Here is an 18277-nt window from a genome sequence, read left to right on the forward strand (position 1 = left end):
ATTCTTCCTAACGCTGTCCGGTCAACCACATCTCTCACAGCCTTCAAAAATCTACTTAAAACCCACATCTTCTGTGAATTAAAGTAATAACTCTTCCTTTTGCAGGAAGCCTGCCTTGATGCTTTAATGTGCACTCTTGAAGCTCTGTAGATTATCAGCGCAGCAGCTGTCTGCTTGTTGGTATGTATCATGTGACATGGCCTTCAAATACTTTATTCCTTTTTGGTGAAATCCACAGATGCCACAGGAAAGGAGGTCAGTGTAAATCACAAACCCCCTCTCTTCTCTCAACAGGTAGTGGTCTAGCTTTTGTTGGAACTAGTAACTTTGTATTAGCACCTATTGTACTGTTGCTCTTGTATGACATATCGCTTATTGCTCTCTGAACTCTTTGTAAGTCGCTTTGGATAAAAGCGTCTGCTAAATGACTAAATGTAAATGTACGTATATAGAAAGACCACCTAAATTTGGCTTGCTTTCACCTGACAAAAGAATGAAACCTAAACATCTTTTAAACTGCAGATAAAAACTGTTCCTGTCTAAAGTAAGCCCACCCTTCCAAAATAATTAGATCTTTATTTATGTATACAATGGAGAAATTCCTGCCACTGTTATGATTCCTTTAGACATTTTGTGAGATCCCCGCTATACCATTATCACGTTTAGCGTGGTATTGAAAATATATGTTATAAAAGTTCACCTATCAGACCTTATTCTTGTATCTGTTTCTCTAGGTTTGCTGTTAAAATGCCAGTGAGTATTTTTGAGAAAGTGTAAACAAACTATTTTTACCGAAATTCTTCAGGTTAATAGTTCAGTGATTGATAAGATTGATAAGAAAATATAGTGACTACTCCATAAATTAATGTAATTGTAGCCTTGTGTGTTATTATATATAGTGTAGTGTAGTGTATATAGTGGTATATATTATAGTGGATATAAATGTTCGTGTCCATTTATATGTAGTATAATAGCATATCAATTCAGACATGTGGAAAAACTGTATACTGGCAGAAGTAAACACGTCTTTTAGACACAGGGTCTGGAACATATCTCACTCTCCTGGCATCCATCGCTGTGCCCTTTCGAATACAAGACTGATTGTGGCATTTGGAGCTATGATGTCTAATAACATACTTCTTTATAAAATTCTTAAACAAAGCACAAAGCATGGGGTGTGGTGCCTGTCGGAACATGAACATTTACTGTATTACTGGAAGTGTGTCCTTTTATAATGTTAGAACGTTTTCAACATTTAAACATTCTGACTGTGGTTGGCACACAGATTTGGTCATTATTCAGTGGTTGTGCGTGACGACGTGTTTCTAACTAAATTATAATGTTTTCAGTTCAGTTTGCTGCAAATGCACAAAATGCCAGTTTAGATTATGTTCAAATGTAAGATGGATGCTGCTCTGTTGCTTGCACACTGATGGTAAACAGGAAATCTGGAAGTGGTATGTGGTGTAATCACTTCAGTCTAATGTCATTAGTGAAAGATGATGTAATCTCTTTGCACTCATCTTGAAAAACAAATATCGTGAGAGCCCAGTTTCACATTTGTACTGTTCATGGTTATGCTCCAAAGAAAAGAAAAAAAAATCAAACCCTGGTCCATCTCAGACCCACATATCTGATTGCTTAGCAAAGTGTGTTTGGTAAAGAAGTCGGATGGTCTTGTCCGTTCAATTTTTTTAGGGTTTACTTATAGTAAACAACACTGTAACCATGTTTCCCCTTCAGTCGGTCTCTCGACGTTGTGAGAGACTGACTGACTGGGGTTTGATCTTGAGAACCTACCTTCTCCGAGATAATTAATTATAAAACGGCAATGGGCTTGGCGAATGGCACGCGCACGCCAGTCTCCGCCCCGTACATAGGGGTATAAAGGAAGATGGCGGCGGTCATTCACTTATCCTTTGTTCTTCGGAACCGGTGTGTTTGTTATGCGACACGCTTTACTCGACTTCGAGAAACTTTTAAAACCTGCTGGATTTACGACGCGGAGCAGCAGACTTCTCCTTTTGTGGACTTCCCCTGGGCGTTTCGGCAGAAAGCTACAGACCTTAAGAGGTAAGTCCCTCCGGCTACGAGCATTTCTCGTAGCTGTGTCCTCGGATGCGGCAGACTCGTCCCGGAGTCTGACGGCCATGAGACCTGCGTCACTTGCTTGGGGCTCAAGCATGCTGACGCAGAGGCGCATCCTGGGCTCGGTACGACCTGAAGGATGCGTACTTTCACGTGGCACGCCGGCACCAGGCGGATTACGGTAATGCCTCAGTGCTTTCGCACTCTCTTACCCTGGTCAGACTTGACCTTTCTCCAAACGGGGGTTCCGCTCGGACAGGTTTCGAGGCGCGTCGTGGTAACGACAGACGCCTCCCTGCAAGGGTGGGGTGCGGTGTGCAACGGGCACGCAGTATCGGGTCACTGGACGGGTCCCCGACTGCGGTGGCATATCAACTGCCTAGAGTTGCTAGCAGTCCATCTGGCACTGAGGAGGCTCCAGCCCCTCGTGCAGGACAAACACGTGCTAGTCCAGTCGGACAGCACGACTGCCGTGGCGTACATCAATCACCAGGGCGGCATACGCTCACGGCAGTTGTCGCAACTCGCCCGACGCCTCCTCATCTGGAGTCAGCAGGTAACCAATTCCCTGCGGGCCACGTTTCTCCCGGGCTACCTGAACCAGACAGCCGATGCGCTCTCTCGTCAGGGCACTCCCCGCGCAGAGTGGCGGCTCCATCCCCGCGCAGTCCAGCTCATATGGGAGCGGTTCGGCCAAGCACTGGTTGACCTGTTTGCCTGCCCGTACTCCACCCATTGACCGCTCTGGTACTCCCTGACCGAGGGTCCCCTCGGCACGGATGCCCTAGCACACAGCTGGCCGCGGGACAAGCGGAAGTACGCCTTCCCCCCAGTGAGCCTCCATGCACAGGTCCTGTGCAAGGTCAGGGAAGAGGGGCATCAGGTTCTGGTAGTGGCGCCATACTGGCCCAACCAGACCTGGCTCTCGGATCTGGTAGATCTGACGACGGCCCCCCCCCGGCCAGTTCCCCTGATGAAGGACCTGTTGTCGCAGGGGAAGGGCACGGTTTGGCACCCCAAACCGGGCCTCTGGAATCTCCATGCCTGGCCCCTGGATGGGACGAGGAGACCCTAAGGGGCTTGTCGCTAGCGGTCCGGGAGACTGTTCTGCAGGCTAGAGCCCCTGCCACAAGGCGATTGTACGCTTATAAGTGGCGCCTCTTCTCGTCCTGGTGTTCTCCCCGGGAGGAGAACCCGTGGAGTTGCCCAATCGGGTCGGTGCTGGCCTTTTTACAGCAGAGACTTGAGAGTAATCTCTCCCCTTCCACGCTGAGAGTGTATGTTGCTGCCATTGCTGCGCATCACGATCTCGTGGAGGGTAAGTCTCTCGGTCAGCACGACTTGGTCACCAGGTTCCTCAAGGGCGCGAGAAGGGTGAATCCACCTCGACCGCGCTCTGTACCCTCTTGGGACCTTAACGTGGTCCTACGGGGCCTTGGTACGGCCCCGTTTGAGCCCCTCGCAGTTGCTAGTCTTCCTCACCTGTCGATGAAAACTGCACTCCTGACGGCGCTCGCCTCCATCAAGAGGGTGGGGGACCTACAGGCATTCTCCGTGTCCCAAGGGTGCCTAGAGTTCGGGCCCGGCGATTCTCACGTTGTCTTGAGACCCCGTCCCGACTACGTGCCCAAGGTTCCCACCACTCCCCTCCGGGACCAGGTGGTGAACCTGCAGGCGCTCCCCTCAGGGGAGGAAGACCCAGCCTCTAATGTGTTGTGTCCAGTACACGCACTGCACCTCTCTCTGGACCGCACACGGAGCCTAAGAAGCTCAGAGCAGCTCTTTGTCTGTTACGGAGGACAGCACCCGGGCAGGGCTGTCTCCAAACAGAGATTGGCGCACTAGATTGTGGATGCCATAACGGTGGCATACCAGTCCCAAGATTGCCTGTGCCCGCTTGCAGTGAGGGCCCACTCCACTCCGAGTGTGGCCTCCTCGTGGGCACTGGCACAGGGCGCCTCTCTGGCAGACATCTGTAGTGCTGCGGGTTGGGCTACGTCCAGTACCTTCGCAAGATTTTACAATCTCCGCGTGGAACCAGTTGCAGCCCATGTCCTTAACGCCCCCGGCGTGTAGGACGTACTCCTGGTTTGGACGTACGCCTGCGAAAGCGCCTTCTCCCCTCACCAGGTGAGATTAGTGCGCTATTTTAGCCTCCCTACTTTCCCCTCTGGTGGCGAAGTATAGGCATTCCATCCATCACTAAGCATTTGCACTTGGTAACAGACTGAGCGGAGCCGTCTGTTAGAACCAGGTCCGGTATAGGTAGAGTCATCCCTGCTCAGGCAGACCCCTGTACTAGGACTAGTGCCCCATACGTAGTGACTCCCCTCTGGGTCGTCCCGTGTGTTGTATTCCTCACTCATGATTTCCCGATTGGTGAATCTGTGACCTCTCCGCTGGTGGTAATACCACCTGGATTTGTCCCCCTACTCGCCTGTTCGGCTCCGGACAGCTCCTCGCTACTAGTGGCATACGCCACTGTCCGTGAGGCCGTCAGTACAGGCTTCTCAGTATGACCAATACTATGTGACTGGAAGATTACGTCTCACGGTAGCACTCTTGTGACTCGCTAGCCTAGTCTGGGTCGCTTCGCTAGAAGTCGTGATGTCGGTGCAAGCACTGTGGCGTTTAAGATAGATCCCCAGTCAGTCTCTCACAACGTCGAGAGACCAACTGAAGGGGAACGTCTCGTTGTGACTTCATGCCACAATGCTGCACCGAATCACTGCAGTGAACGGGAGTGCCCTCTCAGGTTCCTCAGTACAAAGGGTAAGTGAATGACCGCCGCCATCTTCCTTTATACCCGTATGCACGAGGCGGAGACTGGCGTGCGCGTGCCATTCGCCAAGCCCATTGGCGTTTTATAATTAATTATCTCGGAGAAGGTAGGTTCTCAAGATCAAACCCCAGTCAGTCAGTCTCTCACAACGTCTCGTTCCCTCCATCAGGGAACGGAGGTTACAGACGCAACCGAGATGTTTTTACAGATTGATCGCCATTATCTTCTTCACTGCCATCTCTTCCTCTAAGTTCAAGTTATTCCTGCTTGCATAAAAATCTCCTCCAACAGGTACTGTTTGTTAAAATTTCTTAACTGTACCTAATTGTATAGCACTTATTATTGCCTTCCTATAAAAATTGCTGTATATACGCTTTCAAAGCAACAACATAAAAAACTTTACTTCGCATGCACGCCTTTGTGGCCCAAACTTTACTTTCGGTGCACATACTCAAAAAATAGAGTCCCTGTAGATAAGTAAAATAAATATGTTAATTGCATTAACTAGCAAATTAAAAGTATTTCTAACCAGTATTATTTGGGTTACCAGTAGAAGAACCGCTACTTGGCCAAAATGTCATGTGACAAAGGTACAAAACCAATTCCACAAACTGTTATTTAATAAAACTAAACAAATATTTCATTTCACATTCGTGTTAATTCATATAAATAAATAAAATATAAATAGTTCTTATTATTACCCACTAGCCAGACTGATCAACAAACACTGACTGGAAGTTAACTTCAAACCAGGTGTGTGCATCCGAACAACCATCTATTGTTTTCCTTATATTGTTGGTGGAGAAATGTGTCTCTTAAATGCCAAAATGTTATATATATATATATATATATATATAATATAAATATAAGTTAAACTATGGTCATTTTGTAGATTTGTGGATACTGTCATTTGACTATAGTGGTGGTTCCGCCATAATGATTCAGGCTATAGGGATGCTGAAATGACTAAAGAAACATTTAACAGCAAGATGGTATAAAACTGCACATTTCTTTTCAATTACCACCATTCTGCCCCTTATAGCTACGACGGAAATAATCGCCGTGATTATAGCTATATATGTGGGAGCTTTGCTATAACATGACTGTATTGTGTTGCAATATGGAGCTTTAAAATATTAAAATTACACCCACAACAGGTCTGCAGATTTGTAAATGAAAGTATTTACTGACTTAAATTGACGTTACATGTAAAACAGTTACAAGGTAATTGCATGAAATTGTAAATGTAACAACCAACAGTTTCCAAATGTATGTGATATTACCTGAGAAATTGGACAGAAAAGAGAGAGAACGTATAGAAAGGAGAAGAATAGTCGGAAGAGCCAGAGCTCCCTTATCTTATGTTTCCTTTTTTATCCTTTCCTTGACCATGTGACTAAACTTAACACGATACATTCGAATTGACCAATCAAGACCACCTTAAACCTCCACTGTACTGACCCACAGTAAAAAACAAACATCTCTGCTTATCTCGGCCCCCCGTTGATCTTTAGAAGGGCAAATGGTGCCTCTTGGTAAGAAAGAGGGGGTTGTGACAAAGCAATAAATTCTTGTTCTTTTTTCAAACCTTTAAAGCCTGTAGGGGCTTCCTTTCAATGGAAAGGCTACAGTGGTCGTGAATTATCTTGAAATTTTCAAACAAATCAAATTCTTTTGTTGAGAGACCAAATTCCAGGTCTGTGTTGCTTCAACACATCTGTTTGCTCTTTTGTAACAACCCTCTGTTACTCTGGTGGTCACTTTTCTTTATAATCACGTGGCACGTCTGAAAGAGGAAACAGATGTTGGCATTTGTGTTGTAGCTCTTATTTTCACAGACTTTGTGTTGGGGAGCACAGAGAGACACTTTGCAGCTTCTTCTTGCTCTCTGGCGCTTAGTCAAATTCATCATTACTCATTTCTGTCTGACGTCAAATGTATAGAAATATTAATCTATACAAGGGAGTTGTACACACAAATAGTTGAAAAAGTCTTAAATTTACGTAAATGCTCTTTTTCCCCCAGCCTTTGACCCCTAAGCTGTGAAAATTTGCGATTGGATGAGAGCTAAAACATCTATGTAGGTAAATGTTTACATGCAAGTTTAACTTAAATCCGGTTAAATGTTGAATCCACATGTTAGCATCTGCAATCAGAGAATGATCGAATGTTAGACACAAATGTTGAAAAAGAGTAAATCTTGTTCCTCTTCCTGCCTCTTTCTTCATACCGTTCTTTATCTGACAGCAAGAGGCCGAAGTACAGAGAAAAGTTGCTTCCTCTTTGCTAGAGTACACAAAACCACGTCACCCTGCAGAGCACGAGACAGAAAACAAGCAAAGTCTTGACAGACATTTAGAAGATTCAAAGTAACTCGATGGCGGACATGGACGAGTCTGAGAAATCAAAGTTGATACAGCCCGGACCTCCACCGTACCAGGAGCACTTTCAGTATCCTATTGCTGGATACCCTCCTCCAGGCAGCTACCCCAGCATTTCCGGTTATCAGGGTCAGCAATATGGAGCTCCCGTGGGCCCGTACAACCAAGGGGCTTATCCAGGACATCCCACCATCACTGTCCAACCGGCGGTTTACGTGACCACCGTCCCATTGACCAACCCACCGCCGGATTACTTGGTTCACTCCGTCTTTACCATGCTGTGCTGCTGTTTACCTCTGGGCATTGCTGCACTTATTTACTCCTTCAATGTGAGTAGATGTCAATCTTTAACCTTTTCAAAATGGTTTTATTTTGTTATACAGATTAGATACATTCAGATCAATAAATGAAAGCTTTGACTAACATTTATTTATGGAAGATCACGAAAATCGTGTTTAAATAAACCAATGATCTCACTAAGGTAGACAGAGGTCTGCCAAGTCATTAGATTTGTTGTTGAGTTGCTACCTTAAAAACGGAAATGAAGAGCATTTTTAGCTTGTTTCTTTATTTCAAATATGTGAAATGATGTAAGGGAAAAAAGTACATTAGTTTATAAACTTTTGTTGTGTTTTTAAAACGTTTAAACATTTTGTATGTGATATCCTCTGATATTAAAGTTGTGCCCATCATACATTATGATTTCCAAAAAACTGGTGCAGACTACAATAATCTGCAATCGTCAATTTAAAAACTATGCAAAACTAATTTTCCATAATCCAGTTTGTAGTGGGTGTTTTATCCGAAGTGGTTTGTAAATGCACTCTACAAAATATTTTTAAAGGTTAAAATCAAATATAGTTTTATACATTTTATTGGTGTCTTGTTCAAGCACAATTTCAATGTGTAATAGTGACATGAATAGGCAACTCTTGACATAACTTAGTCCATTTGTGTTGGGACAACATGAATTATTTTCAACAAAGCGGATTCCCAGCATGCTTTGCTCTTATAACTGGATTTAGATTTAAAATAAAGTGCTATTGCATTTGTGGTTTGGGGAAGATAAGGAGACTTAAAATGTTAAAATTCAGAATCTTTTCAGTTTTTGGGGGGTTATCCTGGCAAAGAGCAAAGATTTTAGGTTGAGGATGAGCAAATTCATACCATAGCATGTATCCATCTTTACTCATCGAGCAACCCTCTGGTGCTCCCCGCTAGCACCATACATTACATGTGGTATAAATAAAGATGTAGATTTAAAAACTGCCATTCGCATTTAATTGGTTCAGCGAAAATGAATTACATTCATCTGAATAAAATAAAATATAATAAAATAAAATGTTGATGAATTTCAGATGTAAAATTCACACAGTTTATGTTCAGATAAACCAATTCAATTGTGTGGAAATGGGTGTCATAATAAAATTAAGTTAATTCAACAAATAATATTGTTTTGAGTCTGAGGAACAATGTAAAGTCAATTTAATTCCTATTCGAATAAACAACTTCTGTTTCTGTACATTTTGGGACGTTCTGTTATTGAGAAAGAATCCTTCCTTGCAGCTCTGCAGATGAAAAATGTATATTAACATTTGTCCATTTGTCAGTCTGTATGTCTTCCTGGGAATTTAACATATGACATTGGTTATACGTTGCCTTGGCAACTAAGCCTAATGAACATGAATATAATTTGTTTATAAATTTCAAAAAATGATTTGAAGGTTCAGAAGAGAATGAAACCAGGAGGAAGTTGAAATTAAACATTGTGTAAACTTATCACATAAATGTATGACCTTGTCATGTGGCGTATGGCCAGAAAAACACAAAGTCCTTATTAGGTAACAGCCCTGGAATGTTTATTGTAATTTCCGAGTCCAGAAATGCTTTGAACGTTAGTCATCTTAAAGAGATATTTCACCCCACATTTCACCCCTTTATTCTTGAGAATACAAAATATATTTTGAAGGACGTTGGTAAGTAAAACAAACCTCAGCCCCCATTTAGTTCCAATGCATGGACACAAAACCATTGAGACATTTCTCAAAAGATCCTCTTTCGTGATCCACAGAAGAACACAGGTTTTGAACAAGGGTGAATAAATAATGACAAATGTTTATGTGCCAGCGAACTATCCATGAGCCTCTGAATCTTTTTTAGCATTTTATTTCTGTGAAATACGGTTACATACACCTACGTACTGCCACAAATGTCAACGTTTTAAAAACATGCATGTTTCAAAACACCTGAAAAACAAAAGTGGTTAACAAAATGTTATTTCCCTTTCGTATTTCCAGACTCGGCAAGCTATAATGTCTGGACAAAGAGAAGTAGCAGAAAGCTGCTCCAGAACGACTCGCACGCTCAACAGTATCGCTTTTGGACTCGGCCTTGCCGTCCTTGTCGTGTATATCATCTGCGTCATTGTTTTCAATATAAAAGCTCACTAATACATTTCTGTAATTGTGTAATCATGATTGGACAGCAATACGATTGCCATTGTACACAAAGGCATGTAATGTGATTTAAGGATTGGTGTTATGCTCTAAAATGTGTTCGAATGATGTTATATTCGCATGTTTAATTTATTTTCTCGGAGCCTGACTGACTGGCATTATTATTCACTTTTTAGACGGATTATTGTGCTTTAAATCAATAAAAGCTGTGAGTTTCAAGATATCGTTTTAGTTCGTGTTTTGAATAAAACTTGAAAACTTTGAAAAGTGTTTTACTTTCTCGTTGCACTTTAGGATAATCTGCTTAACTTCAGTTATGGTTAGGTGTATGGCCAGGGCTTCTGTTTTTTTCTAATTGTTAGAATTTTTTGTATGTTTCACAATTCATACCTTACACATGGTTAGAATTCCTATGAGATATATTTAGACTGCTTGATCACTCTCTCTTTCTTAGCAAGTGTAACAGGTTCTACTTGCCCGCTCTGCACGGGCCTCAAACTGACGTCGGTCCGGATGGGAGACGGGCGCTAGCGCGTCTATGTCGGTCGGGGAGTGATGTTTACACACTGCACAGCTCTTCTATAGCTGGCCTCCGTTACACAAGTGCAGTTCTGCAGGTCAATGAGATACTGACTCATTGACTTGGAATGCTGATTGTTTTATTTTTGGCACGGATGCACTGTACAATTTCAGCCACAGCTTTTCTATATGAGATGAATTTCACAGGTTGTGAAAGAGTTCATTTGTTGTTGGTATAAACAGTCCATCTGTGACCATGTAGATGTGAGAGCCATGCTCGGTGGAGCAGAATATTTGCTGACAGACTTTTATTCTGACAATGGCAAAAATGTGTACACCATAACTGTACACCATCTTCCTGTTATAAAGTTCTAGTGATTTAAAAGATCACATACTGTACATTCAGTTAGATCAATATATTTCCATAGTGTTTTTTATTTCCCCTAATGATGCTTACAGTATAATGTACTATGTTACTGGATGGAAATGCTGCAATTGGACTCCTCTCCTGCTAGCTGTAGCGCCCCTCCCATTTGACTACCACCTAAATAGACATCACCATATGTGGAGAGGGTCCGTGACAGAAAAAGCCTGGACTAGAGAGCAAGAGAAGAGCCATTGTTTTCCGATCACAAGCTAGAAACAGAGGCCAGCAGAAAAATGGATCCGAGTAAGTTTCCACATGAGCCTCCAGCCAACTGGAATACGTCAGAGAAGTCAGGCATTACACAGCCTGCTCCGCCACCGTACCAACAAGGATACCCTAACGCTGGATATCCTCCCCCGGGGAGCTATCCCAACCCTTCTGGCTATCCGGCCCCTCAATACGGAGCTCCAGGTGGCCAACCGATTCCTCAGGTCCAGTACGGACAGTCACCTTATCCGGGACAGCCACCGATCACTATACAGCCGACGGTTTACGTGACCCCGACACCGCTGGCCAAGCCACTGCCGGATTACCTGGGTTACTCTATCTTTACCCTGCTATGCTGTTGTTTACCTATAGGAGTTGCTGCTCTGATTTACTCCATCTTTGTAAGTATTAGTAAATTGTTTTTATTTAGTCTTAGCAATGAGAAAATGTTACGTTTGTAACCTTTTTGAAATCATACGTTTAAGTCGACGGTTGTTGATATGGGATTGCATGGGTGTGGTGTACGAGGGATTATGGAAATGTACGCAGACTTTCACAGGACAATGAGCATCAGTGTTATGGACCAGAGATCAGATGTAAATGAGGCACAGGGAGAAAATGTCAGATCAGTCTGTAAATGTATTTATTGTTTCATTCTTAACGCCATTTCAGCATCTAAGGCTGATCAATAGGTAAAGCAGTTACTAGTGAGTGCTACAGTGCATTATAAAACATGCTCAGATGGTAAAATAAATTCATTTGCATATCTGTACAGTAATAGTTCCAGTTTTTAAGAAGAACAAAACATGCACAAACAATATGGATATATTAAGTTCTGGTTATTGTTTATTTTTATTAGCTTAAAAATTTGTAGTGCATTGCCTTACATCCTATTATTATGACTTAAAAAATTGCAAAAACTGATAATTCCAGATAAAAAGAAATAAAAAAATGTTTTTTTGTTGTGCATTCCAAGTATTAACAATCAAACGAAAATGTCATAAAATCTTATTTTTAATAAGTCATCATGGTTTTATTGCATTAGTTAGCTGTATATTATTTTGTATATTATTACTTAATCAAAACAACCCAACTGCTGTTTGATTAATATTAACATGAATTAATATAAAAAAATCGTTTTTGCAAACAAACACTTCATATCGTGGTTACAAAATCAGAAAGGAATGCCATAATTGTCCAACGGTCTGTGGTAGGAAGTGCTGTAATACAACACCCACAGTTTCCCAGAACCTCCATCAAAAGTGACGTCAGCAGCTGTTCAGTCAAAGCCGTGTATTGTTATAGTTTGTTTATCATTTAGCAACAACCCTTAGCAGTTCATTTAAACAAAGAAATTCACAAGCTTCGTTTGGATTCATGAGCAACCAAACTCGATTTTAGTTTGAATGAAATCAGTTTTAATCAGCATTTGAAAGGTTTCATGTGATATGAAAGTGCTTAAAAACCACAGCGGTTGACATTTTGTTTACTTGCTTTCACAGACTCGAAATGCAAACGTGTCCGGACATCAAGAAATAGCTGAGAAAAACTCAAGGATGGCACGCATCCTAAACCATACCGCTCTCGGTGTCGGCCTCGCCATTTTTGTGTTGTACATCATCTACATCATTGCCATGACCGTCCACTTCAGTCCCAAGACATCTCCATAGGGAGATAGTGAGGGTTTTATTAGACCACGTAATAATGTTTTAAATATAGTTTTGCAAACACATTTTATATTCTGCTGATAAATGTAAAATGCTTAATGTTGCTCATATTTTGTTGCAGATTTTAAGGCTTAATGGGCGGTGCCGTATAAGGGGCCACCGAGCAATGAATCAATATGTTACGTTGAGCATTTTATTATTTACTTAATAAAAACAAATGCTTCAAATGTTTATTGTGTTTTAACAGAATGCACGCTTTATTGAAAATGAAGTGAGGCATTTGTTGTTTTAATGAAATAAAGTGACATGCTTTTACAGATCTTAGTACATTCTAGTAAGATGTAACCTCATGGTATATTTAATGATCTGTTAAACTAACCTAGACCATTTCATTGACAATTCTGTGTCATTTCATGCTAAATTTCAAGTGTTTTTTCCGTCTGCTTGTAAGTTTGTCGGAAGCATTGTATAAATATTGTAGAGTATACAGAGTTTTACATTTAACAGCATTTATTTTATGTTAAAGGCACAATATGTGACATATACAAATATCCATAAATCTCTATGTGAGATAAAAGCTTCTGGTGCCTTATGTAGACTGTATTTGTCCATTCCCAGCACCCTCAACTGGATCTCCTTTTCTGTCTTGAGCTCTATTTATCTTGTGTTCGATCATGTAGGTGTGAGAGACACACTCGCTGGCGGCAGATTATTCACACGATGTACTGAAGTGTAAATGATCTTGTTGCTATTCTCATTTACAACATCAGAAAACATGAAACCTTTTATCATGGTTTCAGTTTCAAATATGTAAATGGATGAAATTGATTAAAAAGTTAAATACTACTGCTAAGAATTCCTATACAAAAATATGAGTACACGTTTTTAAACAATATTCGCTTGGTAGATTCATATCTTCAGTGAAACTTACAGATAAGGAAGCATTTAATCTAAAATGACTAATATAGGTCAAACATGTTCTGTTGCCAGAGATTTATTTTACGAATAAGCACAAAAATGTAAATTCTGTCATGAATTACTCACTCTCAAGTTGTTCCAAACTTGTAAACATTTCCTCGCAACTGAGACTTCTGTGACATCAATGGCTACTGAGTTTTCTGGGACATCAATGGCTACGAAATGATTATTTTATAATTGTGTTGCTGTGTTCAATTTCAAAAGAAGATATTTTGAAGAATTTAGGAAAACAAACAGTTCTGGGACACCCTTTTAATGTTAGTCAATGGTGCCCCAGAAATCTCAGTTGCCAACATTCTTCTAAATATCCTTCTTTGTGTTTAACAGAACAACTTGAGGATGACATGATTCATGACAGAATTTTCATTTTTGGGTGAACTATCCCTTTAATGTGGTATTCATCATCATCATCATCATCATCATCATCATCATTGTTGTCATGATGTCATTATTACGCCCTTCTGAAGGGGGGAGCTAAGATGCAAGGAAAGGCAGAAATAAGGGTTTAATATATAATATAAATCATGGCTTTATATACAATTTTGTCAACACATTTGATATTCTGCCTTTGAATGCTTTTAAATGTTAAGTGCTTTGCGCAACTAAAGTCTTGATGTGATTTTGCTGAAGCTTAACTTTGTAGGTAATAAAAACATAACGCTTCATTATGTAAGACATCTGAAGAGTTATGTATATTATATTGCATTTCTGTCAATAGATTCTGCTTAATATTACACTATAGCACATTTAAAGATTATCGAACATGAGTATTGCAAGCGCAGTGTAGAGGTCACCGAGATACTCAAGAATGATTTTTGCAGTTAACTTCTCATGCATGAACTCTAGTCCTTCCTGTTTTAAGGTTACCTGCCTGTCCGCCCTTTGCTGACAACTCAACATTATAATTTGAATAGATTGAGAAAGACCACGTGGGGAAAGATTAACATGGGTATCACTCTCTCTTTTTCTGTCAATACCTGTAATGGTACTTCCAGTAATAATATGTTATACTGGCTATCAATGCTGAACTGTTACCCCTCCCTTCAAAATTGCATCTCTCCTGCCATGTCCTCTCAAACGGGCCTAATAGAAAAAACCTGAACCAAAAGACACAGAATACACGTGAGATGTTAAAATTATAAGGAGAGATATTATCTGTATAATTTATAATTAAGTTATTTAATTTCCACTTGTTGGATTAATTTCTTCAGAAGTACATACAGAAGAGGAAGCAATTAATTCAAATCGTTGAGTACAAACCGGTTTTGGTTCCGGGGCAAATCTAATTGTTTACTGTTAACAAAGGTGTGGCCTAAAAAAAGCATTGTTTGTATTAGTTAGTCATAGTTCCGATAAAACAATGAAAAAATGTTTTAAATAAATAAAATAAAAATAAAAAAATAAAATTAATAAAGGTTTTTTCTAATTGTTAGTTTAAGCTCCATTAACACATTTTAATTCATAACCTGTATTCAACATCATTGTAAATTCTACATTTTTAATATTTGAAAAATACAACTATGTCTAACTCAGATTTTTCGTGCATATACGTGAAGACTCCCTGAAAGTGCATGTGGTGGATATAATCGGTGTCAGAAAGGAAAGTTAAGACCATTAAACATTGAGACCAAATTTGCGTCCGTCATAAAATAAATTCAGACTGGGTTAAATTTTCTGTGTTTTTCGCATTCGTTGCAAGCATTTTGAGAGGTGTTTTGACAATTCCGAGACACCGTACAAATGAGCGGCCTATACGAAAAAACGCATACAAAGACTGTATGTGCGAAGACCTTTATTCAGGAAGATGTTTCCTTCCCTATGTGATAAAAACAAGTCAAAGACAACCAAACTCTTCCCTTTTTTTTATGTGAAATATAAGTGCAGGTTTTGTTAGAGAACATGCAACTCTCATTGTCGTTCTGTCATGATCCTGCCTCTCCTTGTGTAATCATGTCAGACCCGTGTGTTTAATATGGAGGAAGGTCGTGGCTTTGTTTTTCTTGTCATGCCATGCTCTCTCTCCGGTGTCGCATCCTTTAGCTCCCCGCCCTTGTTTCTACGTTAGCGTCCTTAGTGTTTCGTTCTCCTTACCTGCCCCTTGTATCTTCCCTTTAGTTTTCCACCTGCCCGTCACCTGCCCTGTATTATTGTCCTTGGTTAGTGTTCTTGTATTATTGTTGTTTTTAAGTTCCCTTGTTTATCCTCCAGATTATTCCCCCTCGTGGGAAGTGTTTTTGTTTGCTCTGATATTATGATTTCGTGTTTTGCCCCATTGTGGGTTTTGTTTTGTGTTTTCCCTTTAATAAAGCTCTTTTTGGTTTCAAGATCTGCCTGGGTCTGGGTTCTCTCTCCCCTATTCATGACACGTTTCCCAGAAGTCAAGTGAGCACTACTAAGCAGCAGTCTAGTAAAGGGCGTGTTGTAAACATCCATAGAAGGTAGGAAACATAATATCTTGTATCATTTATCAATAACATCAAGCATTCATTCTAACATAGATAATATTTCCGCAAGCTTTGTTTGAGTTCGTAAACAACCAATCTTAATTTCAGTACGTTTTGAATGCCGTAGTTTTAGTACTACCAGTGAAAATACACTTTAGCACTCAACTTTTTACAACTTTTGCCTGGGTGCACATTTGACGTTATATTTATTTTGTTACACTTGCTTTCCACAGGCTCAAAATGCTAGGGAGTCCAGACAACATGAAATAGCAGAGAAATACTCAAGAACGGCATGCAACCTCAACATCGCTGCTCTTGTCTTTGGCCTCATCTTGACTGTGGTATGCGTCTTTATATGCGTGGATGCCTTGGTCGCCATGAGATGAGATGAGATGAATAAATGAGCGGTGCCATGCATTGAATGTTTACAAAAATTGACAAGATAATGTCTTGCTTTTTTTACTTCATCTCAAAATACTTCAAATATTTATTGTTTTAAACACAGTGTATGCTTCAGGATAAATGTGTGGTTAAATCACACCTTCTTTGTGTGTCATTTGTTGTTTTAATTTGATATTGATTTAAACTTCTACATGACCAAATTGAATACAGGATGTTTTTCTTCAGTCAAATTCTCACGAGCAATACCACTATAGCTGGCTTATTTTACTGTGTATGGTTGTACCTTCCTAGATCATTTATCCTTAAATACTCCACATGTTGTGTTCTTTAATGAAAATTTCTAAATAAAACATCAGGTACGGGTCAAGTGTTGACAGACAAATGTTTATACGTGATGTATAGAGATCACATGTAACTGCAGAGTTCTCTTTCACAATGAAGTGAGTAATATGTGGTGTACTGTTCCTGAAAAAATTTACAAAAGCTGTCAGTGTAGATTTTTCACATAAAGAGTGCATATTTGTACCTCAAAGGGACTTATGAATGCATAGATGTGCCTAAACATATTACATAATTTTTTGAAGGGTACAGTCCCAGTGTCAAGTTTTTCAAAAGAATTCCAACAGCGTGACAGAATGCTATCACTGTCAGCTTCAGCTTCAAAGGTCACAAGCAAGGAATTTTGGAAATTGAAAAAAGAATATAAATAAATAAATAAACGCATGTTTAAGTGCAGAAATAAATCAACAAATAAATGCTGAATGAATAAATTAATAGATTTCATGTATGAAAAGTGTTTCTTTATTCATTTATTTATTTCTACATTCATGCATGTATTTAATTATTAATTTCGGCATTTCTGCATGTATTTAATTATTTATTTCTACATTCATGCATGTATTTAATTATTTATTTCGGCATTTCTGCATGTATTTAATTCATTTATTTCATTTTTTGTCCTCCATAAGGAATAGAGTTCAGTAGAAAAACTCAAGAATGGCAATCATCCTCAACCACACTACTCTCGGAGGTACATCGTGTCGCACCTAATCCTGGTTGTAAGATTAAACTTCAAATAAATGTAAACTTATTTCTGAAGTCAGATCGGTTGATTTGAAATGTGGTCTCGATAAGCTCCATTAACACATTTGATAAAAACAAGTCAAAGACAACCAAACTCTTGTCTTTTTTTATGTGAAATATGAGTACAGGTTTTGTTAGCGAACATGCAACTCTCATTGTCGTTCTGTCATGATCCTGCCTCTCCTTGTGTAATCATGTCAGACCCGTGTGTTTTATATGGAGGAAGGTCATGCCATGCTCTCTCTCCTGTGTCGCATCCTTTAGCTCATCGCCCTTGTTTCTCCGTTAGCGTCCTTAGTGTTCCGTTCTCCTGACCTGCCTGGTTGATTTAAATGTGGTCTCGGGGTCTTTTTTTCAACAGCTGTGGAGTAATGTGCTTGCTGACATATTGACAGCGTCAACAATTTAAGCTGTAAACTATCAAAGCAGACAGGCATGAAATCCTAAAACTAGAATTACTGGATTTAGCACATGAGAAATAGGTTTGAAGTCAGAGAGAGAAATAGCTAAAACAATATATTTATGTTGCATATCACAAGGATAATGAATTATAAAATGTTAATGTCAGGCACACACTGTAAAACTGCTGTGGTTTAAAAGTAGGTTTTATTGCTCCCTGAACTCTCTCTAAGTAGCTTTGGATAAAAGTGTCTGCCAAATGATTAAATGTACGTATATAGAAAGACCACCTACATTTTCCTATCTCAGTGAAAGATCAACATTGGTTTCACTGCCTCTGTTTTGTCTTAATAGCTGTAATGGTGCTTTCAGTATAATCTTACTGGAAAGAGTTGCTAATTTATAACTCCACCTCCACAAGTCATAGCTCTACTCCCATTTGCT

General features: G+C 40.1%; 1 protein-coding gene across 5 annotated transcripts; it reads left to right on the forward strand.

The window, feature by feature from the left end:
• The first annotated feature begins 132 nt into the window (after window positions 1-132).
• Window positions 133-17136, forward strand: LOC306901756 (trafficking regulator of GLUT4 1-like). 5 transcript variants are annotated; one of them, XM_079469808.1, is made up of 5 exons: window positions 133-255; window positions 6896-6950; window positions 7118-7580; window positions 9549-11261; window positions 12363-14210. In XM_079469808.1, exons 3-4 carry the CDS (start codon window positions 7248-7250, stop codon window positions 9699-9701), a joined length of 486 nt encoding a protein of 161 aa, XP_079325934.1. In that variant the 5' UTR covers window positions 133-255; window positions 6896-6950; window positions 7118-7247; the 3' UTR covers window positions 9702-11261; window positions 12363-14210. The 5 variants fall into 5 exon arrangements, with proteins under 5 accessions (XP_079325934.1, XP_079325931.1, XP_079325930.1 ...); XM_079469807.1 differs by lacking the exons at window positions 133-255; window positions 6896-6950; window positions 7118-7580 and adding exons at window positions 15831-15943; window positions 16183-17136 and having other exon boundaries at window positions 10774-11261; window positions 12363-12558; XM_079469805.1 differs by lacking the exons at window positions 133-255; window positions 6896-6950; window positions 7118-7580 and having other exon boundaries at window positions 10749-11261; window positions 12363-13546; window positions 13864-14210.
• Window positions 17137-18277: the final 1141 nt, after the last annotated feature.

Source organism: Barbatula barbatula (assembly GCF_947034865.1).
Source record: "Barbatula barbatula genome assembly, chromosome: 12".
Classification (NCBI taxonomy): domain Eukaryota; kingdom Metazoa; phylum Chordata; class Actinopteri; order Cypriniformes; family Nemacheilidae; genus Barbatula; species Barbatula barbatula.